At 39.8% G+C, this 25001-nt stretch overlaps 1 protein-coding gene across 19 annotated transcripts in view; it reads left to right on the top strand.

Moving 5' to 3' along the window:
• Positions 1–25001, top strand: part of RBFOX1 (RNA binding fox-1 homolog 1) — a 2803489-nt gene that overhangs the window by 386696 nt on the left and 2391792 nt on the right. For 18 of the 19 annotated variants that reach the window (XM_043976864.1, XM_043976845.1, XM_043976850.1 and 15 more), the window contains exon 3: positions 13341–13400. The exons of the other annotated variant lie outside the window; for it this stretch is intronic. In XM_043976864.1, coding sequence (XP_043832799.1) covers positions 13341–13400 — 60 coding nt within the window. The remainder of the gene's footprint in view (positions 1–13340; positions 13401–25001) is intronic. 19 annotated transcript variants of the gene reach the window in all.

Genomic DNA, 25001 nt, shown 5'->3' with positions numbered 1-25001 from the left:
CTTAACTCTCATTGCCCTGCAAAAAATAAAGGAAGGAAGGAAGGAAGGAAGGAAGGAAGGAAGGAAGGAAGGAAGGAAGGAAGGAAGGAAGGAAGGAAGGAAGGAAGGAAGGAAGGAAGGAAGGAAGGAAGGAAGGAAGGAAGGAAGGAAGGAAGGAAATAAATTTAAAAATGGTCTTCAGCTAGCCAATTCTAGCATACCCCTGGATGAACCTCATCATAATGGTAGAATAGGGCATTCCTAGTAAGTCTAAGTTAATTTTCTTTTCTGGGGAAATTGTATTAATCATTTATGAATTGTAATAATTTGTCCATATTAGCTTGTTTTGAATAATTCTAACAAGCTCTTGATTTATTCAATGAATTAATTGAATAGTTAATTAAGAAGAGGTAGAGAGCCATATAAATTTGTGACTTTGAGGACTTCCTAACTTTTTTTATTTTGCAAGGCTCCTCATTATTAGTTTTTATTTCACCTAGGCATAATGGAAAGAACACTAGACTGGGAAACTGTAAATGAAGGGAACAGGAGAAAATGAACTCTTTGGATCTCCTCAACACTGAAATACCAAGATTTTATGGTTCTGGCAAAGATTAAAAAGTAAAACTGGGTTGAAGCCAGATAGTCTTGGTAATTTCCCAAGAGAAATTATTGATCTTTTAACCAAAGGTGCTAGTGGTGGTGGTGGTGGCAGGGTTAGTCAGAGTTAGTTACCACACCAGTTGTTTCCTTGTGTTCCCCCCAACCAAATGAACTCAGGGGCTCCCTTCCTTGTCTTCCTTCTCCCTTCTCCTTTAGAGGGAACTTCTTTCACCCCCCTCCCACCCTGTGGCCTGAGTACCTTTAAAAGCATTCTACTTCCCTGGGCAGCACTAATCCCTTGAAACTGGGCAAATTCCCTGTGATACTTATAATTAGGCTCCCGATTGTGCCTGACTCTTTCTGTAACACTCTTGGATAAATGGCCCTTGAAGATTTGTGGGTTACTGAATCCTTCTGCCTCAGTAAACCTGAAATAATCCTAGGCAGTGGATAAAAAGCCAATGTCAGACATCCTAATTTTAGTGTTCTCCCTTGTGATCACATTTAGGAAGTATTTATTTAACACTTCAGTTATTTTGCTATTCTCTCTGACTTCATTTTGCAAAATATCCTGTAATAATCTGCTTCCTTCACTGGTTCCCTTGCTATTCTAGTCCTAGAAAACACTTTCAGCCCTGTGTTCAGCAACTCTAGCCAGGAATATTTCAAAGCTTCATCTTGCATTACTAATGCCCTCCTTTATCTTCATCCACTATCGCTTTGCATTCTTTCTGGGTTTTCATTATGGAGTGTTTTCCTTGCTCTCATTTAGTCTGTTTTGGTGAATGTTTCACATGTCTGGATGAGTATTTTCTATATTATATGCTCTTATATGAGTCTGTAGAGAATATCTGTTTTCTCTTCTCCATTGTTCCTTTTGTCACTACACACCATTGCGGAGGCGTAAAAATTCTCCTTCTGTGATTTAATGGTCTGTTTTTTTTGTCTCTCTGCAGCATTAGTGTTCTTTGGAGGTCAGATCCTGCCCAAATCCTACTTTCATCCTAGTGGAAAGGGACAGTTATCACTGTGCAAGAATCAGTTAACATTAGATTAAAATTTTCATTGCATTCAAGAAATCAACTCTGTCGTTTTACATACTGGCTTCTTGACTCAGTGACTCAGTAACTCTATTAGAAATTCCTGATACAAAACCCATTAATTTTAATGACTTCTGAGATGAGTTGAGGAAAAAGGCTCCCCCTATGTATGAGTTATTTAAAGGTTTGCAACTACAAGTGTTACAGACTTTCCCCTAAGCTCAGTTCTGTACTCCGTGCCTAATTTCTCTGCGTGTATCTTTGTGTATCTCTCTGTGCCTCTGTCTTTATGCCTCTGTCTTGATCTTACTCTCTGGGTCTGTGCCTGTGTGTCTGTCAGTCTCTCTCCTATTTATTGGAGAAAGAAACACAGGACACCTAAGTCTGCCTTTGACTGTGTGACCCATGGCATCTCATGAGGACTATGTCCTGGATGCTCAGTGGGTATCAGAGGCTGCAACATAGTTTTAGTCTGATGCTGCTATGCCAGCATTTTTAGCCTTCTTGGGAATTCTAAACAGAAATCTATATACTTGGGTGGCTGAATGATGATGTGGAGTGAGTTCTGCATTTGGAGTCAGAGGATCTTAGTTCAAATTTTGACTGTGCCACTTGCTTGCTACTTGTGTGACCTTAGAATAATAATAAGAAGAAGAATAAGAATAATTTTCATCATAGCTCACATTTATTGTTGTTGTTGTTTGTCCTTTGTTCTTGAAGAGGACCATGACACTGACAATGATGTGATGCCCTGAATTGGATTTAAGTGAGGGAGGACTGTACAAGGTCACCAACTTCACTCTCTCTCATCTAAAGCCATCTGGATCCAGTGGCAAGATATACATCAGGATGACTGGAAATGGCCCTGGATGTTTTGAAGCAGGTGGGGCTAAGGGAATTGCCCAGGGTCACACAGCTAGTGTCAAGGGTCTAAGGTCAGATTTGAATTCAGGTCCTTCTGAGCCCAGGGTCAGTGCTCAATCTACTGTGCCATCTAGCTGCCTCTCACATTTATATACTGCTTTCTCTCACATTTATATACTGCTTTAAGGATTACAAAGTGCTTTATGTATGTCACCTCCTAATAGCCATGTAAATTAGTTACTGTCATTGTCCCTATTATACAAGTGAAGAAACTAAGGCTGAGAGGAAGTGTCCAGGGTCACAATGACAGTAAGCATTTAAGGCAGGATTTAAACTCATGTCTTCCTGACTCTATCCACTGTACCATATAGTGAGGCCTTAATTAGTTCAACTATAAGATAAGGTCATCTCAAAGATTCTTTCCAGATATAAATCTATGATCTTTTTCTTTCTTTCTTTCTTTTTTTTTTTAGTGAGGCAATTGGGGTTAAGTGACTTGCCCAGGGTCGCACAGCTAGTAAGTGTTAAGTGTCTGAGGCCGGATTTGAACTCAGGTACTCCTGACTCCAGGGCCGGTACTCTATCCACTGCGCCATCTAGCTGCCCCTAAATCTATGATCTTAGGACCACTGCAGGAAGGGTATTTTAATGTCTGCTACTACCTGCACAAAAATCAATAAGTCATCAACAATTATTAAGCAAGCAAGTTTTTATTAAGTGTCATTATGTGTCATCCATTATGTGTCAGACATTTTAATGGATGCTGTGGATAATTGACAAATGAACCAGTCCCTGCTCTCAGGGAGCTTGTGCTCTACTGATAGTAATTCTGCTGCCCTCTCTGAAGGCTCACCGTGACCAGAACTGGGCTATGTCTATAGTGGGTGCTCAGTATAGAATAGTATATGATGATGAAGGTGATCACAGATTAGCTCTTCTGTAAGAAACCAAACTCTGTGTTCCCATCAGTGCTCTGGTGAAAATGTTCTAGAATCAGCAGTCAATCAAGGCTTCAAACAAGGGTCTTAGCCTCCAGGAAGACCTGGGGCAGCATCTCTCTCATATGTTCATTTGCCTATTTTAGCAAAGCCAACAGTGACCTGTATATTGCTATCTGTTGTGATTTGTGACCAAGTCCATCTGCAAAGACAATGTTGCTAGCCATCTTCTCAAGAGACATGTTAACAGGTTCAGGAGGTAGAAGAGAAAGTGTGTGCTAAATTTGGAGGCAAAGCTCCTAAGTGCCAATCCTGGGTCTGAAACTTTCCACTCGTGTGACCATGATCAACTCTGTCCCCATCTGTAAGGGAAGGTTGAACTAGAAAACCTCTAAGGTCCTTCCAGTCTAAAATGATTATCTTATGATCCCATAGCCTCTAAAGGGTTGATGGCATGTTTACAACATATTTTTCCAGCTGTTGTTCATTCATTTATGGAGACTATCCATTTTTATCTATTTATCCATTATTGTATTCCTCTAACTCAATGACTGAGTCCTTTCTATGGGAAACTGCTGACCCCAGTCTGATTCTTTATACTTATATCCTCATGACAGAATCATAGATTTAAAGCTGCAGGGGACTTGAGAGGTCATAAAGTCCAAGCCCCAATTTTATAGATGAAGAAACTGAAGCAGGTTAAGTGACTTCTTCAGGATCCCATGGCTAGTGTGCATCTGAGACAGGATTCACTATCATACCTTCCTGACTCTAAGTCCAGTGTTCTGTGTTCACTGAGTGTTGCCCTCAAAATATCTTGACTCAAATAGAGATTTTACCATCGAGGAAATGTATTGGCTTATGCGATAGATTGTGCAGGTATTTAAATTGCAGACCTATATCTGAGAAGTGTTGAGCCTGTTGTAGAGGTTTTTTTTAGGGGCAGTGAGGGTTAAAGTGACTTGCTCAGGGTCACACAGCTAGTAAGTGTCAAGTGTTTGAGGCCAGATTTAAACTCAGGTCCTCCTGAATCCACAGCCAGCGCTTTATCCACTGTGCTGCCTAGCTGCCCCCTTGTTGTAGGGTTTTTCCTTAAATCACTCTTCAAAACAGAATTGTAGGGGGCAGCTAGGTTGTGTAGTGAATAAAGCACTGGCCCTGGATTCAGGAGGACCTGAGTTAAAATGTGGCCTCAGACACTTACTAGCTGTGTGACCTTGGGCAAGTCACTTAACCCTCATTGCCCCACCAAAAAAAAAAAAGTTAAATAAAAACAGAATTGTGACTAGGAATTTTTGTGCCTGGGTTAAGTATCACAAACCACATCTGGAGAATTTGACCAGATGCATGCCTTTGGTTTGAGGGGGATGGGTCAGAGTTCTTGAATACAGGTACAAGTCTTATGGAGGCAGGTAGTGAAGGGAGAGTAGGCACTCTCCACAGCCCAATCTGTTATCTTCCAATTTTAATTAATGATTGGTGTTAATGAGATGTTATAGGAAGCCAGTGATGTCATTGTTCTTTAAAGTCGACACCCTGTAAATTTAGTACTCTGGGCCAAAGCCCTGGTCAGCCCATTCTAGTTATTGTTTTAATTAATATTCCTTTGAATTAGTGAGACCTAGTCTTCTAGGTGACTTAGCCCAAGGTGAGGTATTCATTGATCACATTCTCCCTTGGAGGCTAGTGGGCTGATTTAGGCTCCGTCCTCCTGACCTCTCATTCAGTACCTATGGGACAGATGGCTCGAGTCTTCCCTGGTGTTACCTTGACTTATGTGAGACACAAATTTCTGCAGCTGCATATTGATGCTGTTATAGACAACAACTTAGTGTTTCAGAGGAGTCTGCATGTTACAAAAAGGGCAGCAGGTGTTATTTAGACTAAATTGACCTTGAAATTGATTTCTTTATTTTATGACTTACTGAGAGGAGATTAATACTTTTTTTCCCCCTGCAGTCTGAAACAATTTACATGGTAATAGAAGGCATAGTCAGTCAAATAAATTGCTAGAAGTGGTAGTGTTCCAAGAAAAAAATATGGATCTTACTTGCATTGATTTCTTTGCCCTAGGGAGAAGCTGAGATTTTAACATCTGGGAATGGGGAGCTAAATTTTATCTCTCATTTTAAAGGCAGAGGGTTGAAAAGCTTAATCTGACATTTACACTGCATTTTCTTGGTCGGGGGAAATTAGGGGCAGACTGTGCTCTTCATTCAAAGGTTAACCAACATTTCCAAGGATATTAAGCTCCGGGTGGCTGATATGAGGACAGTTGGGGTGGGCACAAATAGTATTTAAAGCAAGCATGTCAACAGCCAACCTCGTGGAACCTGTGTACTAGTGGGCTGTCAGTGAGAGATCACCATGAAGGTGGATACAAAATTAGTGAAAAGTGGGGCCTGGACAAGGGTTGGGATGCAGAAGAAATTAGAAAGTTCAGATCTCCCTTGATTGTCTAATCTAGGCAAATTGGTCAGCTTTCCTATCAACAAATATCTGTGCTATCTCCACTAGGTGAAAGGCGAAGTGTTAATAGGAATTTTTACACCTTAGAAATACCACTAAGTTAGGGGTGGCAGTGTAGGTTGGCAGGAGGGAGGAGCAGGACTTGGAAAGTGAGAATCTCACCTCAATCTGCCGTTTGGTAGCTTCTGATTTGAACTATTCTTGTTAAGTAGGTGCTAGCCTTGCTCTAGCTGCTGAAGGAATACCAGTGCCCTCAAAATTTGACATCTTGGGTCAAAGCCCCAGTTGTTCCACTCTGGTTAAAACTGTCTGAATATCACTGATAATACAAGGGTTAAAAATAACCCATCTTTTTTCCTCAACAGGTTTATCTTCTATTAAGAGTTTGGGGAGGGGCAGCTAGGTGGCGCAGTGGATAGAACACCGGCCCTGAAATCAGGAGTACCTGAGTTGAAATCCGGCCTCAGACACTTAACACTTACTAGCTGTGTGACCCTGGGCAAGTCACTTAACCCCAATTGCTTCACAAAAATAAAGAGTTTGGGGGGACAAGAAAGAGAGGGATGGCATATGTAGAAGTAAGTATAATACAATGTAGAATTTGACAGAAGCCAGAAATTAGCCTGGAAAACTGGTCTAAAGCCATTCAAAAAAGGAACAAAATTATCACTTTCACCTCAGGGATGGGGGAGAGTTAGGTAGGGCTTTGTGGAAACAGAGGCACCTATGACAAAAGGTCATAGAGTTAGAACAGGAAGGGATCTTGCTGAATTCCCTAATGAGTTAAATGAGGCCACAATGAGGTTAAGAGACTTGTCCAATATTACATAGGCAATTAGTATCAGGGCTGAGATTGGAATCCAGGACCTGTTACCCCAGAGGTAGTAGTCTTTCTACTGCACCACGCTACAGGGCATCTGAGGTGGCCTTCCAAGGAACAGAGTGGGTTCACAAGGCAAAGATTTGGTGGGTTGCACAACCCAGACATGGACAATAACGTGTAAATGATAAAAGATGGAAAGTAAAAGATCGTATCTAGGAACAACCATGAGCCTCATTTGGCTGGAACATATAGCATTTTAAGGGAAAGAGTGAAAAAAGGCAATAAAAGTAGATGGTGCAGCAGATAGAGTGTTTGCCCTGGAGGTAGGAAGACCTGAGTTCAAATTCAACCTCACACACTTACTAATTGTGTGACTCTGGGAAAATCCCTTTACTGCTCTCTACCTCAGTTTCCTTATCTGTAGAATGGGGATAATAATTATAGTGCCCATCTTTCAGAGTTGTAGTGAGGATAAATAACATTTGTAAAGTACTTTGCAAAACTATACAAATACTAGGTAGATGATGGTAATGGACCATATGCAGATCTAATGTTGAGCTCCATAATGACAGATCTTATTCTCATCCAATTTTCCCTCCACACGCCTGACCCTTCCCTTTCTCCAGAGAGAGTGGGAAAAAAGACTCCCTCATGTAATAGGAAAGACATTTAATTTTTTCCTTTATTATTATAGAACTCTGGGGTGCTTTATAATAATAAAGGGCCAAGGCCTCCTGCCTCCTAGAGGCCTACCCAGTAGAGAGAGCCAAAGCTACTCTGCTCCCATCTGTTTTTCATTTTCCAAAGCCCTTCTTGAGTGGAGCACTGAAGTTTATGGGCCTCCAGGGACAATGATCCATAAATATTCCAGTTGTATTCTAGCCCCCATGAATTCCTTCTCTCCTGGTACCACTTGTATTAGATGACCAGTGGGCATTAGCTGAGTTTGGCACAGAGAAGGCTTTGTTCTAGGCTTGCCATAAACTTGAAGGATGGGTTATTTAAAGGTTATTTCTAGGCAAAGATTGGTCCTGGTGGTCTTTCTGGCAGATAAATGTTGCTGTTAAATGCCATTTTCACTTAGAGAACTGATGCTCCCACCTCTGGGGATGGGATCATTTCTGAGCTAGCGTTGCAGGGAACTCTCTGTCCTAGCCATTGCTTGGTATTTAATAGATATTGCTACAGAAGTTTCACATTCAGGCTGCCTGGTATAAATGACTGATTTTTGGTTCTTTTCTGAGAGAGAGGAGTGGACACACAAGGACACCACGCATTTGGAAGGCCAGGGTATCACCATGGGGTGATGAAAAGGGCATAAGAAGGAGATGCTGTGTGTGCTGATGACAATGCTTTCTAACTATACAAATGTGTCTAGGCTCATTGTGGAATGTTATAATCCCATCCCCTAAATACCCTATTCCCAAGACCACCTGTTGTTATCCTTCCCATCAGAAGGAGAAATAGTTAACTATTGCTCAGAATGGCTAAAAAAGGCTATCATGGACCAGCACATTTCTTCCAAGAATGTTTGGTATCACTGTGTAAAGAAAAAGGCTTTGGGCAAAGATGAGATGGGACATCTTTCCTTCTGCGTTTCCACTGTTGGAAATGGTCTGGTGCCTTGATGACCCCTGAGAAAGGTGGGAGCTAAGGTGAAGGATGGTTTGGAAAAGGTTTACCTTCCAAAGAGTGATCCCTTAGGCTCTCTCCCTTCTCTCTGTTTCTCTCAGTGCCTCTCTTTTCCCTGACAACTAACCAATCAAGAAGCCCACCAGCATTTATTAAGTGCTAGCTCAGGCACTATGCTAGGTGATGGAGATGTAAAGACAAAAACAAAATAGTTCCTGCCCTAAAGAAGCTTACATTTGATCAATATAATTGAAGGGAGATGTAATGTAACAAATATAATCAATTAAGGAGAGAACATGTACCCATACAAGTAGATGCAAAATTAAAAAAAAAAGATAAATACAAAGGATTTTGGAAGTGTAGTGCTAGAAGCTGGTGAAATCAGGTCCAATAAGAGAAGATGCTTGAGCTTAACTTTGTCTTCTTTTTTATCACCCACCCCCTGCTTAGTTAGTTGCTTAGAGGGCAACAACTATATTATTGAAGTGTGAAGAACGCTTAAGGTAAACATACATAGGGACGGCTAGGTGGCATAGCGGATAAAGAGCAGGGCCTGGAGTCAAGAAGACTCATCTTCCTGAGTTAAAATCTGGCTTCAGATACAAGCTTTGTGATCTTGGGCAAGTCACACAACCAGTTTCCTTCCTATCTGTAAAATGAGCTGCAGAAGGAAATGGGAAACCAATTCTGGTATCTGTGCCAAGAAAATCCCAAATGGGGTCACAAAAAGTCCGACATGACTGAAATGGCTGAACAACACCATATGTAGACTTAGTTCAGCTTGACTTGGCTTGATGCAGCCAGTTCATTTCTGTGTGACAGTTTAGGAAGGACACTGACAAGTTGGAGCTTGCCCAGGGGAGTACCACCAAACGTAGAGGGGATTGGACACCATATTATTTAAAGATTGGTTGAAGGAACTGAGGATTTTTGGCTCAAAGAAGAAGAGACAAGGGTGAGAAGTGGAGGAAAGCAATCAAGCATCATGACTGATTGTCTATAAGTATGGAAGAAATATTAGACTTTGTTCAAAAGGGAAGAACTAGGAATATTTGGTGTAATTTATAGCAAACTAGAATTCAGCTTGATAATAAGCAAAGCTCCCTAACAGTTACATTTTTCTGCTGGCCCAGGAACAGAAAACTAAGCAATACAAGTTCAATCCCTCTTCCACATGATATTCCTTCAAATAGAATTAGAAATCTTTTTAATAGATGGAGTTGGAATGGGCTGTCTTGGTTGTTTTGTTCTTCATTCTCCAAAACATCTGGGGCCATCTCTAGTTGTCTTAATATATCTATATCTATATCTACATCTACATCTATATCTGTATCTATATCTATCTGTACCTATATCTACACATCTATATCATTTATTACCATATCTATATTTATATAATTTCTCTCTATCATCTCTTATCTATTTATCTATCTCCATATCTCTATTATCTATCTGTCTGTCTATCTATCTATCTATCTCTTGCTACTAGACCCAGATGGCTCTGGAGGAGAGAGTGAATAAAAGACCAGTAGGTGCCTTGGTAGTAAATTCCCTAAAGCTAAAATTTTCCAAGTTGTTGTCATTGTCGTCATCATCATCATCATTCTAGGGCGTTATGGCTTGTAAAAAACACTTTACAAACATCTCATTCTATCCTCACCACAACCCTGGAAGGTGGATACTATTTTTATCCCCATTTTACAGATGATAAAACTGAGGCAGAGGTTGTGTCCAGGGTCACATAACTATTAAACATCTCAGACCAGATTTGAACTCAGGTCTTTCTGACTATAGTCTAGCACTCTCCGCACTGTTCCATCTCTGCTAATAATAAGATTTGCAAAGCACTTTGTAAATATATCATGCAGAGGCCGAATGGACACTCATCAGAGATAGATAGATGGGATCCCTCTGCTGGGGTAGATAGCCTCTCAGATTCCTGCCAGTTCTAAGATTCTGTGACTCCTTTCCAGACAGTCTTTGAAAACAAGGACAAGGAATAGAAACACCCCAAAAGGTGGTAGACTTTAATAGGCTTGGGGGAGAAGCAGATGGATCTAAGCAGGGAAAGCAGGTTCTGAAGGGCTGAGAGCAGGGAGAGAAGTATCTGCTTAAGCAGTTAGGGATGTGCTGTGTTTCAAACTTGGCTTTGCCAATTTAAAATATCCCTTGCAGTCTGGCATGTCATTTTAAGTAATTACCTGAATATATGTCTATAAAATGGGACAGTAAAGGAGCCAGGGAGAAACACTAGTTTATGGCCTTGAGGCTATGAGAGAGTACCTTATTTCATTCAATATTATAAAGAAGAAGTACACACTGAGAATGTATTTGGCCATGGAATTAGATTGTGGGTACCATTTCTGACCCCATCCCCTGCCCTTCAGGCTATTCTCCAGGGCTTTCTGTAACTTTACTCAGACCTGGGTTTGAGCTGCTAAATTTCTTTCTTACACAGTCATTTTTTAAAAAGGGCAAACTTCTCTCCTCACAGCATCTTTGGCCAGGGTACTATGCTTTTAACTCTGGAAGGGAGATGTGAGTGTCTCTGCAAGGATGAGGTGGGGGTGCTGGTGGCAGAATTGCAAGTGACATTTAACATCTCCAGCCAGACTGTGATTCACAGCCATGCAGTTGACTATGGGAAAGCACAGGAACTCAGGATTTAGAGTTGCAGGGGACCTTAGCTATCTAGGTCAGGCCCCTCCTTTTACAAATGAGGAAAATGATGCCCCTTTCTGGCTAACATGATTTGAACAAGGTTGCTCATGTGGTATGAAGTGGAGGTAGAATTCAAACTTGGGTCCTCATACTCCAAATTGGTTGTTCTTTGCTGAGGGAAGCAAAATAATGCAAGAGATGCCTTCCTAGGACTGGTTCCCTACTTTAGTGGAGATACAAATCTCAGGGTGGGAATAGGTCTATTATTGCATTCTTATAGTCAGTATAGGGAGGAGTAGGGAAATTATCACTCAGGCCTGCTTCCCACCTCAATTTATTGTTGTTATTGAGTCATTTCATTCATATCTGATTCTTCACGACCCCATATGGGGTTTTCTTGGCAAAGATACTGGAATGGTTTGTCACTTCCTTCTCCAGCTCATTTTATAGATGAGGAAACTGAGACAAACAAGGTTGAATGACTTCTCCAAGGTCACACAGCTAGTAAGTGTCTGAAGTCAGACTGGAACTCAGGAAGATGAGTGTTTCTGGTTCCCAGATCAGTTCCAGTTCCACTGTCCCACCTGCACCTGCACACTTCAGTTACCCTTTCCCAAAGAGCAATTGAATCAGTTAGTAATTGAATTTGTTAGCCAATTGATAATGAGAAAAAGGATTAGAGGTTGCATGTTGAAATACAAATGTGGGAGTCTAAAGTATTTTAGATGTTTTAATGGAAAATAGCAAAGACTTTTTGAGTCAGTCGTTGACTAATTTTTGGGGGGTGGGGCAATGAGGGTTAAGTGAGTTGTCCAGGGTCACACAGCTAGTAAGTTTCAAGTCTCTGAGGTTGGATTTGAATTCAGGTCCTCCTGATTTCAGGGCTGGTGCTTTATCCACTATGCCACCCAGCTGCCCCTAGTAACTAATTTTTTTTTTGATGGGACAGTAGGGGTTAAGTGACTTGTCTAGGGTCACACAGCTAGTAAGTGTCAAGTGTCTGAGGCCAGATTTGAACACAGGTCCTCCTGAATCCAGGGCCAGTGCTTTATTCACTGTGCCATCTAGCTGCCCCCCTAGTAACTAATTTTTAATAGGCTTTTTGTGTATTGTGGGGCAAAGTTATAAAGAGTAGTTTGTTTTAAGATCTCTTTTCAAAAAGAGTTAAAGAAATAAGAAGAAAAGTGATGAAAAGGGTGGAAATCCAGCATAAACTAATCCAGAGCAAGATGAACAGTTTTTGAGTAGGGGTTAAGAGCAAAGAGATCAGGGTAAATGACATTTCTAGGGGGGCAAAGTCTACAAGGCACTGGATGAATTGGTAATTGAGGTGAGTTTATAGATAGTTTTTGTTGTTGTTGTTTTGTGGGACAATGAGAGTTGTGACTTGCCCAGGATCACACATTTAGTAAGTGTCAAGTGTTTGAGGCCAGATTTGATAGATAGCAGTTTGAACCAGAAACTCTAGCATGCTCAGGGCCCAAATATTAGAGAAAGGAATTTGCTAAGTAGCAGAGACCTAAAGGATGCTAAAGGTTAACTGAATCTCAGACTCTTGCATAGAAAATCAGAGTCAGTGAACATGAAGAACCATAACTGCAATGGATGGGTCTAGAAGAAAGGGACTATAGAACCAGAAAGGAAATTAACTTAGAGGAAACACATGGAGAGAACAATTGAATGTTATTCACCTGTGCTAAGCTGGACTATACTTCTGTTTCTGAAAACTCCCGCATTCCCTCATATTGTGGTAAAGCTCAGTGGTGCCCTTGAGATGACTGATAAGGGCTAAGTTACAGTGGTAAAGACCAGACAAGAGACAACAGAGGAAATCCCAGGACCAAATGCTTAGTCTTTGAAAAAGAAGTCCTCGGGGGCAGCTAGGTGGTGCAGTGGATAAAGCATGGGCCTTGGATTCAGGAGTACCTGAGTTCAAATCCGGCCTCAGACACTTGACACTTACTAGCTGTGTGAACCCCCATTGCCCCGCAAAAAAAAAGAAAAAGAAGTCCTCTCTGGTATTGGTGCTATTGAGGAAAAGCCTGGAGTCAAGTAGGAAATGAAATGGGAGAAATGAACTAGGGGGAACCTTCAGTTGTACTCATCTTTGAACTGGGATGGAACTTATCTCTTACTCTGGTACCCAGCTTTATCTCAGCTACATCCTTCCAGGACTAAGGATTGCCCCTCATTGGGGGTAGAAGGTGAATGGTCAGAGAGAGGGCATCCCAATGCCATTCACCAAGCTCTTTGGGGCTCTTTCTAAAGTGAGTTTTGCCAAATCAAATTGCTACCCTCAATTTGGGTTTCTTTTTTCCTCCTTATCCCTAGGACTATAAATCTGACAATTCTGTACTCACTTCCAGTGCCAAGAACAGTCCTCAAGGTCCGGTAAGTAGAAGCATTTTGCTGAACAGATTAGATTCTGTAACTACTTTTGCATCCTTTTCAGCTGCCTGTGCCTCAGTCATCAATCACCAGGAGTGGTTTTACCTGAAACTGAGCTAGCTGGAGGAGTAACTGGATTTGAGCTGAATAAATGTTCCCCAGTCCTCACACATTTCTGATTAGGAAACAGCTGGGGACTGGTTCTCATCACATTCAACCTGATGAGAAATCTGAGGGCTACCTTGGGGAGAACTCAACTTCTACTTGGGGAACAGAGCTAGAGGGGCAGTGACTGGAGGGAATGCCACCCCAGGGCCCTTCTACTGCAATATGCTAAAGTGGTTTGTTTAGTTACCTCCAGTACTGGTTGATGCCATGATATCAGGATGGCTTGAACAAGGCTTAAAGGGCAACTGGTCACCCTCTTGGTGACTGCTTGGAATCATCTAAAGTTTTACATTTAGCTATATGAAAAACAGGGTTTAGAGAACATTCTAGGATGGAAGTGCAGAAATATTAGTAGATCAAGAATCAAGAGATTTGTATTCTGCTACCCATTTCTGTGGTTACTTACCTCTGTGACCTTGAAAAAAAGCATTCTACCTCTTTGGTTTCAGTATTGTTATTTGTAAAATTAGGGAATTGTACTAGATGGATTCTAAGGTTCTCATGTTGTAGAACTCTATGAATCATAGAAGGGTAGGGTAGGGGAAGTACCGATGATTACTAATTGAACTCTCCCATCTTCCTAAAGTCCTTTCCCATCATCAATAAGTATAATGAGAGATAGTATGGCATAGTGGAGAGTAGCAGACTTGTCAGGAAGACCTGGATTCATGGATGACCTCAGATACTTACCTTATCTTATCTTTTCTTTTTTTAAGGTTTTTCCCCATTTTTGTTGAGGCAATTGGGGTTAAGTGACTTGCTCAGGGTCACACAGCTAGTAAGTGTTAAGTGTCTGAGGTCGGATCTGAACTCATATCATCCTGACTCCAGGGATGGTGCTCTATCCACTGTATCACCTAGCTGCCCCCTCCTTATCTTTTCAATGAGGGGGATGGACTCTATGGTTTCTATGACTCTTTCCAGCTTTAAATCCATAATCCTACACATGGTGGATGACCTCCTTTCTCTACCCAAACCTCAGTTTCCTCATTTGTAAAATGGGGATAAAAATGGTACCTGCCTTCCAGGGTTTCTGTGAGGATATAGAGATAATATTTATAAAGTACTTTGCAAATCTTAAAGTGACACATACACACATATAAATCTATCTATCTTTCTATCATCTATCTATCTCTATTCTAGTTATTGTTGTCATTCTTGTTACCAACTGCAAAATATAGCTTTTAGTAATAGCTATAGTATCTACTTTACAAGGCTATGGTGAGCTTCAGATTTGGAAAGTGTGTAAAGTGTTTTTAAAATTTTTAAATGGTATATACATTTCAGTTATTATTAGGAATAATATAGTGGAACTAATATTGGTCTTTGAGTAAAGACACCTGGATTCTAGTCTTGGCTTTGCTACTGACTACCCATGGCCCTGGGCAGTATTTTCTGCTTCTCACTTACCTCATTTGTATACATTGTGAGGAGATTGTTTTGGATAACTTTTAGGGTCCCATTCACATCTAAAATTTTATGAACCTTTGGAAGCCAAGATTCCTTTATTGCAAGCATTCATTCAACTTACCATTCAGATAGTTCTATTTAAACCCTTAGCTAGCATTTTCATTAGGGAAATAGCTCAGTGAAAAAAAGTTCCCATGGGGTTGACTAAAATGGCCATCTGCTAGTATTGGCATCTTAAGGGAGGAAAAAGCAGACACTATTATCTGAGAATCTTGAGAATGCAAACAGTCTGCACATCCCTAGGGGCACTGTCTGGTGTCTGGATGCCACACTTAGCATCTTACTTTTTCATATAATTATAGAGTCTTAGATGGTACCTTCAGCATCATTTAGACCAAACCCCAGACTTTAACCTCAGTTTCCTCTACAATATTTCTGGCATGGGACTATCTTCAGTCCCTTGTATGAAGGTCTCTGGTGATGGAGAACTCACTGCCTACCCAGAATCTTAGTCCACTTTAAAGAACTTTAATTTTTATTAAGCTGTTCCTTATAGAACATATGTAAATGATCTGAAATCTGCTTCCCAGGTCTGGGACCTAGGGTCTTAACTCTGTTTTCTGGGGATAAGCAGAATAAGTCTAATTCCTCATCCATATCCTTCTGATACTTGAAGGTAGCAATAAGTCTTAATAAGTCTTCTCTTCTTTTGTCTAGTGATTTAAAATTCCTTCACTCAATCTTTCTCTGGCATGCTTTTTAGTTCTCTTATCCTCTTCATCACTCCCTGGATATACTCCAGTTTACTAATGTTGGTGAGTTATTTCAGTTATGTCCAACTCTTCATGACCCCATTGGGGGTTTTCTTGGCAAAGATACTGGAGTGGTCTTCCATTTCCTTCTCCAACTTATTTTATAAATGAGGAATTGAGACAAACAGAGTTAAGTGACTTGCCCAGGGTCATCCACCTAATAAATGTTTGAGTCCAGATTTGAACTTGGGTCTTCTTGACTCTAGGCCTAGTGCTCTCTCCACTGTACTATCTAGATGCCCTCCAGTTCTTTAATATACTTCCAAAAATATGGTGCTCATGATAGGATGTTCCACATGCCATTTGGCCAGGATACACTGGGTTTATCACTTTCCAAGCTCTGGGCACTATAATCAGACCTGTAGGTGGAGTAGTGGATAGAATGGTGGACTTGAAAATAAGAAGATTTAAGTTCAAATCCTACTTCAGACCCTTACTAGCTTTGTGACCCTTGGCAAGTGAGTTAACCTCTCTCAGCCTCAGTTTTCTCATCTGTCAAATGGGGATAATAATAATGCCTCCCTCCTAGGATTATTGTGAAGACCAAATGGCACAACACATGCAAAGCCATTTATAAAACTTGAGGCACTTTATAAGTCCTAAATATTTTTATTATTCAATGAACACGTATTTATTAAGTGCCTAATTATGTGCCAGGCATTGTGCTGCACTATATTCCTATTAATGCAGCCTAAAATCAAATCAATTCCACCTCTTGGAATCACCCCACCCATATCACATGACAGATTCAAATTAACTTTATTGTCCTCCAGGACCTGTGGACTAAAGCCCTGACCAATTCTCTGACTCCAAGTTATTTCACAGGTTTCAACTTCTTCTTGGCAGATCAATACGTACATAGCTTTTCACTTCTGGTTATCACTCAAATAATTGCTGAGTCTCAGGTTGAACTTGATTGGTGGGTCCCTTAGGGGAGCTGTCACCCCCAAAGAAGAGAGTTTGATTTAACTGTGAGTTGCAAATAATGGTGCTAAAAGGCTCCATTTACACAATGCTTTGCCCTTGATCAAGGCTAGGTGGCGCAATGGATAAAGCACCGGCCCTGGATTCAGGAGTACCTGAGTTCAAATATGGCCTCAGACACTTGACACTTATTAGCTGTGTGACTCTGGGCAAGTCACTTAACCCTCACTGCCCTGCAAAAAAAAAAATACTGTCAAAAAAGGAAATGACATCAGTATAGCATCTCCTATTTTTGATGATGCCATGTTGGCTCTTCCTAAATCTGATCTTTTGACTCCAGTTCAACTCAATTCCATGCAATTCAAGAACCATTTATTATGTTCCTGCCAATTGTTTTGCTTTGTACTGGTGATAGAAAGGCCAAATAAGAACAGCCCCTACTCTCAAGTAGTTTAGATTCTTTCCCCCTTTTGGATTTCTAGTGTTTTTATTTTCCTTTTTAAAATAATTTTGCTACTTTTGATTTTTAGATTGTCTACATTTCTCGATGCATCCCTTCCCTTCTTCCAAGAGAGCTATCCTTTATATAAATGAATTTTAAAAAGGGGAAAAATAAATCAACAAAATTAACCAACATTTCAAAATACACATATAGTGTGCCACAGTTCCAGTCCCCAACCTCTGCAAAGAAACAGGGCAGAGTCATCTTATCGTATTGTATTTCTTCTTTGGGATCGACCTTTGTCATTATAATTTTGTGATTTTGATTGCATGTTGTTTTCCTGGTTTTACATACTTTGCACCAATTTATGTCTTCCCAAACTTATCTATCTTCACAATATTCATAATTTCTTATAGCACAGTAATATTCAACTGCATCCCTGTACAACAATTTGTTTTGGGCAATTCCTATTCAAAGGGAATCTACTTTGTTTCTAGAAGACGTAGTTTACAGCCAATACTTTCTCTACCATTCCACATTATCTCTTTAGTTCTATAGATTTAAAGCATTTTAAATAGAACTTGTAATTTTATAAGTTTACAGAATTCCCAGGGAGAAACTTTCTTTATCAATGTATAACATACAAATTAGCCCCTTATCTCTGCCCTGTGAATAGAAGTGGATAGAGTGCTGAGCCTGGAGGCAGAAAGACTCATCTTCCTGAGTTCAAATCTGACCTGTTACTAGCCATGTGACCCTGTGTAAGTCAATTAACCCTGTTTGTATCAGTTTCCTCCTCTGTAAAATGAGATGGAGAAGGAAATGGCAAACCACTCCAGTATCTTTGCCAAGAAAACCCCAAATGGAGGCAAAAAGAGCCCGACAGGACTGAAAGTGACTGAATGACTCTATCCTGTGATTTTAAGGAATTTCCTGGGGGTACTGATAGGTTAAGTGATTTGCTCAGCCATAGCCAGTGGGACTTTAACCCAGTTCTTTCTGGTGCTAAAGTAAACTCTCTATCCACTGTTACTTTGATGACCTTTTATTCTTAAAGTACTATCCCATAGTATTATCATGCTGACTCTTTGAGATAACAATATTATTCCCAATTTACAGCTAAGAAAACCAGGCACAGAACAATCAAATGACTTTCAGCTAGTTGATGGGGAACAGGTTTTCAAATGATAACAAATAGTAGGAGAAGGAAAAGAAATAAAGCCAACACCTGAAATGGTAATTACTCATAATAGTGTCAAATGCAGCTTGCAATGATTTTTATATCTATTTACCTATTAGGGTTGAGAGGCAGGATTAGGCTTCTCTGAGTTAGGTAACCTATGATTAAAAATTATGCACTGTTTCCGCTTGTAAAAAGTACAGGATGTGGGAAAAATTGTATGAACTGATTCATAGTGACATCAGCAGAACCAGGAAAAGCAATATGCATAGTGACTGCAACAAAATAAATGAGAAGAACGGTAATGCAAAATTATCATTATAGTGGCCACCTTGACCCCAATGGAGAGAGAAGAAAATATTAATGCCTCCTTTCATTGGAGAGCTCATTCATCTACAGGTGTTGAATGTTGCTCATACTCTCAGGAAGTCAAAGTGTCAGTTGATTTTGGTGGAATGTTTTCAAGAAAAATCTTTGTTACACGGAAAGGCTCACCTAAGAGGGGGATTCAGAAATGAATATGATAAAAACAACTAAAGGTGTCAGTAAAACTGTTTTTTTTTTCTTTCAAGAGCATATGATGATGCTTCCTCCTGCAAATAAAATAGAATGGAAAACTTTGCAATTCTGTTTCCTTCTAGGGCACCTCAAATGAATACTGGCATCAATTGCCCAGGCCAGAGTGCTAGTACGAGAGCAGTGCCAACTCCTGTCTTCTACTCCCCCCTTTAAACACTCCCCAACCCATCCCACTTTCACAGTAAAGAGGCCTGCATCATTGTTGCTGGTCACCCCCTCCCTAAATGTGATATATTCCTTCTCACTAAGCAGTGGACAGAAAGTTCCTGGCTATTGAGGGAAGGTTTGCTAGGGCAGCTGTTCTAACTTTAAAACCTATTAAGGTGTCACCTCTATTTTATCATGGTAATTCTGCAGTCCCCTCTAGAGTGAGGTTTTTGGTCGTTAGTTGCATTATTAGGGGCTTTATGGTCCTTGGCAGCACTAGGAGGGAATGATTTCTCAGACCCTGTTATTTCACTCTACTCTCTACTCACTGAACTTTATGTGCCCCCACTGCTATTTCTGACCACTGACTCTCTGGTCTGAAAAGCATCTCCTAGAAGCATCCCCTCCTGAGAATTTTAGGCTCGATGCATAAAGCATCATCTTTCCTGGTAGTTTCCTATCAGCTGATGCATGCCCAGAAGCCTAGTTTTACATCTATCTAAAAAAAGGATACCTCTTAGGGGAGTAAGGACACCTGAGTCTTCAGAGCTATCTCCGGGAAGCATGTGAAGTCAGAAAAATTTGTGAGCCACTTGGTGTCTCTCTAGTTACCTGTAAAATGTAAGTCGTGTCCTGACTTGCTTTCCACATTTTCCATTCTCCAGCCTTTCTTCCCATCCTCACAGAGGATAAAAGACTGGAACTTTTAGGAAGAATGGAATAGGGATAAGTACTGAACTTCTGACCTTAATGTTAGAGGGAATTCTTGTGTGAAGACCAGTGCAGGTCAGTACATTTGCTACAATTTATAGTCTTGAAGATTTGCCTACAGAGCTCTGAGAGATTAAGTAATTTGCTTATTGTCATACAGTTTACATATATATATATATGTATATATACACACACACATATATACACATATTTATACACACACACACACACACACACATATATATATATATGTATGTGTGTATGTATGTATGTATGTATATCTCATAGACAGGTTTGAATCCAAGTCTCTGAATTTGAGATCATTTCTCTGTCTGCTATGCCATGCTACTTCTCACATTAAGAAGAAATGTATACTTCTAAATGGGTATTGGCTCACATCTTCAGAATTTGGGAGGCAGAGGTCTGGATCCGTGATTTCATTAATGTAGAGAACTGATAAGAAAATACCCTTTGCCAATGTAGTTCAGCAAATGATTTCCAACTTTTAACATGCAAAAATTACTGGAGCCACTGGAAATTTAAGATAATAATAACATTTATATAGGGCTTTAAGGTTTGCAAATATCTCATTTTATCCTTAGTACAGGCCTGGGCAGTAGGAGGTGTTATTATCCCCATTTATAAATGAGGAAACTGAAACAGACAGGTTAAGAGACTTGTCTAGGGTGACATACAGCTAATAAGGATCTGAGATTAAATTTCAATTTAGGACTTCCTGTTTATTTGCTGTATCACCTCATTGTCTCTAAGAGACTTGCCTGGCATTACACAGCCCATATATGTCATCCTGACTCAAGTTTGTTCTCAGTTCACTACATCAGGCTGCTTCTCCCTATGTTACGTATACAGTGGAAAATGTCTGACTTCAGCTTCCCTATTTTCCCTAAAAAATTCAGTGCTTCATAGAAGCCTGTTTGGGGCTTCTTTATTTTTTCAAGGACTCAAAACTTCAATGAGGAAGAGTAGAAGAATGTGGTCACAACTCTTCTCTAACTTAAAATAGGTTTTGAGACTTGCTGTGATGGTGGATAGCTCTGTACTTGGTGGTGGTTGTTAGATCATTTTCAGTTGTGGCTGACTCTTCTTGACCCCTTTTGAGGTTTTCTTGCCAAAGATACTGGAGTGGTTTGACATTTCCTTCTCTAGCTCATTTTACAGATGAGGAAATTGAGGCAAACATAACCTTGCCCAGGGTCACAGGGCTAGCAAGTGTCTAAGGTCAGATTTGAACTCAGGTTTTCCTGACTTGCTCTATCCATTGTGCCACCTAGGTGCCTCAGTACTTAGAGTGTACTCAAATGAGAAATATTACTGCTTATATCCAGACCTATAAATAAAAGCCATTCCCACTTGATGTGGTTCTTACCAAATAGTAAGTAGGGAAGTTAGGAAAGTTCTTGTGTGATGGGAGTAGTTTTGCAAAGATAGGAAAGATGCAAGTCATCATTGGATTAGGGCTTGAAAGAAGGGATGATTATAAGCTTCTTTAGAAAAAGAACACTGTGAACCCAATCTTTCCCTTTCCTTTAGTGAGAGAGGAGTGGGTGGTCTCTAGGGTACCTGATTCCAGAATTACCTCCTTCCTCTCATCTCTCAAATAATATGGGCTGATGAGCCCACAGGGATTTCTAGGTAAGCTGTTCTCTGATATTCATAGCTTCCCTTCATTTGCTCAAAATATGGTAGAGTTTTTTGGTTGTCTCAAACTTTTCATTTGGTTCTGCTAAGTACTTCTAGTGTTTATTTATTTTTTTTCATTTTTGAGGAGATATACAATGCTGCAACCTTAGCAGAAAATAAATATTTAATCAAATGCTGCCACCTTTTGGAATTTGACAAAAATGACTGTATAAGTTGGAAGGATATCTGTATAAATCTAAATTAGATGTATCATAATATATACTTCCTCATTCTCCCCCACCCCCTTTATAAAAATATATATTTGGAATTGGATGAAGTTGAATTTCTTCTTCCAATAGCTCCAGGTAATTATTAGGTTATATCATATGGGTATATTAGAATCATAATGTAAGCTGGAAGTGACTTTAGAAACTATCAGTCCTGCCCCCCACCCAATTTTGAGATAAGGAATGAGAGTTCCAGAGAGGCTAAAATGATTTGCCAAGGGTCATATAAGTAGGAAGTGTCAGGTGAAATGTGAACTGTTTTTTCTGACTCTAGAATCTTTTAAAAAAATTTTTTTCCTGCCTACTGTGATAATCCACAATTAAGTCCAGGAAATCTAGATTTTAGTACTGCTATTGGATTTGTTCAATTAACTTTGGGCAAGTTATTTAAACTCTATGGGACTCAGTTTCCTCATTTGTCAAATAAAGATGTTAGGCTCAAAGATCCCTAAGGTTGTTCTAGCTCTAATATTCTGTGATATTAGTAGTTGGTGGCTAAAGGCCTTGTTTCCATAATGATAAGCTATAGAGTATGGTCAAAGAGTCTTTAGTTTTTTGCCTTCTCTGCTCTTAGAAAATATACTGAATTCTTAGAACCAGAGTATGAAGACCAGATGGAATAAACTCCAGTTGTTTGCTTCCTCAATCCCATTTGCTTTAACTCTGTTCCTTCCATCATTGTGCCACTCCAGCCCCTCCACTGTGACTTCTGGGATTCCTACTTATTTGTAATTAACAAATAAGTTTTGTAATTTAAAAAAAGCCCCAATAAGTTTGTAACTAACAAACAAGTTTTGTAATTACAAACAAGTTTATAATGAACAATCTTTCTTTCATTTTGGACTCTTCTTGCTTCTTTCTTATTCATATTTGTTCACTTAACTCTGTTAATGATATTGTGTCCTTGAACATTCTTTCCACTTCTCGTTACACCTTATCTCACACCCCCACTTCTCTGTGACCAATGGGAGAATCAGCATACTTCTTGCTTCCCATTGCCATTTTTAGACTCTTGCTAAAATCATTACTCTGAAATGTCTCTTGCTTTCAGGTTCACTTTATAGAAATTTATTAAATGGTAGCCATTATCTACTAATCCTTAGGATGTTTTCCCTCTTTTTCTGATGAGTTCAGTGCTTGGCTCACAGATTCCCTCTCCACCCCAACTCTTATCCTTATAATTTTTATTGTTTAATCATTTTAGTTGTGTCCAATGCTTTGTGATCCTATTTGGGGGTTTCTTGACAAAGGTATTGGAGTAGTTAGCCATTTCCTTCTCTCGCTCATTTTTTGCAGATGAAGAAACTTAGGCAAACAGGGTTAAGTGACTTGTCCAAGGTCACAGGGCTAGTAAATGTCTGAGACTAGAATTAAACTTCCTGACTCCAGCTATCCACTGCTTCATGTAGCTATCCCACCTTTATAATAAAAATATTTCAAACTATAGGGTGTCCCAGAAGTTTTAGTTCAGCATTAAGCTATTGAAAACCAAGACTTTTGGGGCACCTTATACTTCAAACCTTCTATTTTCTCAGTTACTCAGTCTACTCAGTTCCCATAAACTCTAACTCAGCTGTATATGGAGATGATCATTCTTTTTATCTTGTCATTACTCATAAATGTTCTACTTTCATTTTCAAGAATTCCAACCTTTCTTTACCCAATAATTACTACTTCTGAACCCAATCTTCTTCACTATGTCCTCTTATTTCTTCATATCTCAAAAGTTTTTCAGGCCAAACTAATCCACATCTGTCATGTACTCTCAAGTGCTTTGCTTTTTTGTCTTATTGCTACTCTCACCTTGTCCAACTTCAATCTTGGTTTACCCTTGTCATTTACTTCTTTAATTCCTATTCATGTACTTCTGAAAGGATGGGGAGGAAGTCACCAAACTGAGCTAAGAGGGTCAATTACAAATTTACATTATCTAATCTCAATTGGGCCTTCAGTGCAGTAAGGTAATCCTTCTATTCTTCCTGAACTGATTCTTTATCCCACTTACTACAGTATCTGTTTTCCACCTTCTCTTCTCTCCTCATGCACCTCACAGAATCCTTTTCCCATCCCTCCACACTCTTGGCTGAAGACCTTTCCCCATACATCACCAAAACAAAAAATAATTGAGATCATTCATCATAAGCTCCATCTTCTTCCCTTGTCTTGCTCTCACATCACCCCCACTGTCCCTTCCTTTGATATAGTCTCTGATGAAAGATGGCCCTTATCCTTGCTAAGATCAAACCTCTTACATATAGTCTTGATTTTACTCCCTTCCCTTCATCTTTAGAAGACCACCTCCTACCACCTCCATCTGCCTAATTCTCAATTTTTTTCCTATCCACTGGTACCTTCCTTGTAGCCTACAAACCTGCCCCCCTAATCTCCCCATGCATAAAATACTCTCACTAGATCCTGTCATTCTCAAATAGCCCCTCCTTTTATGTCTCTTATCCCTTTCTCAACTAAATGCCATCAAAAAGCTATTTACACTTTAGTGCCTCCATTTCTCCTCTTACCCTTTTCTAAGCCCTCTGCAACATGGCTTCTGATTTAATCTTCCAAGTGAAACTGCTCCCCCCCCCAAGTTATCAGTGATTTCTTAATTGAAAAACCTATTGACCTTTTTAAATTTCTCATTATTTTTTCCCTCTCTGCAAACTTCCTTTCATTTTTTTAAAGGTGAAATTACTTTTTCATTCTCCTCTTACCTTTCTGACCCTCCTCAGTCTCCTTTAATGCATCTTCATCTATGTCCTGCCAATTAAATGTGTCTATTCCCTAAGGTTATGTTGTGGGCACTCTTTTGTCTCTACAATCTCTCATTTTGTAAACTTCTTGGTTGTGGTGGGTTCAATAATCATCTCTATGCAGATGATTGCCATGTCTGTAATTATATCTCTAGTCTCTCTCATGAGCTTGAGTTTCATATCACCATTGGACATTTAAAACTCGATCTCCTGGATCTCAAACTCAACATACTATAAACAATTCTGTTTCATCCTCTTTTCCTCCAAACTCACTTCACTTCCAAACTTTTCTGTTATTTTAATGGCACCATCTTCCCATTCATCCAGGTTTAAAACCTCATTGTTATCCTCAGTGTTACACTCTCAATTAGTCCATATGTTTAGTCATTGGCTAAATCTTATCATTTTTATCCCCAGAATAAGTCTAATACATCTCCTTCTCTCCACTCACATCCTAGTTCATCCATTACCGGTTTTTTTGATTATTAGAATAACCTGGTTGGGCCCCTCTCATAAGTCACTCCAATCCATCCTTTTTCATAGCTGTAAAAGT

This window comes from Dromiciops gliroides, chromosome 1 (assembly GCF_019393635.1).
Source record: "Dromiciops gliroides isolate mDroGli1 chromosome 1, mDroGli1.pri, whole genome shotgun sequence".
Lineage (NCBI taxonomy): Eukaryota > Metazoa > Chordata > Mammalia > Microbiotheria > Microbiotheriidae > Dromiciops > Dromiciops gliroides.
Note: the sequence above shows the minus strand (reverse complement) of the source record. Positions and strands in the feature narration are given on the sequence as shown.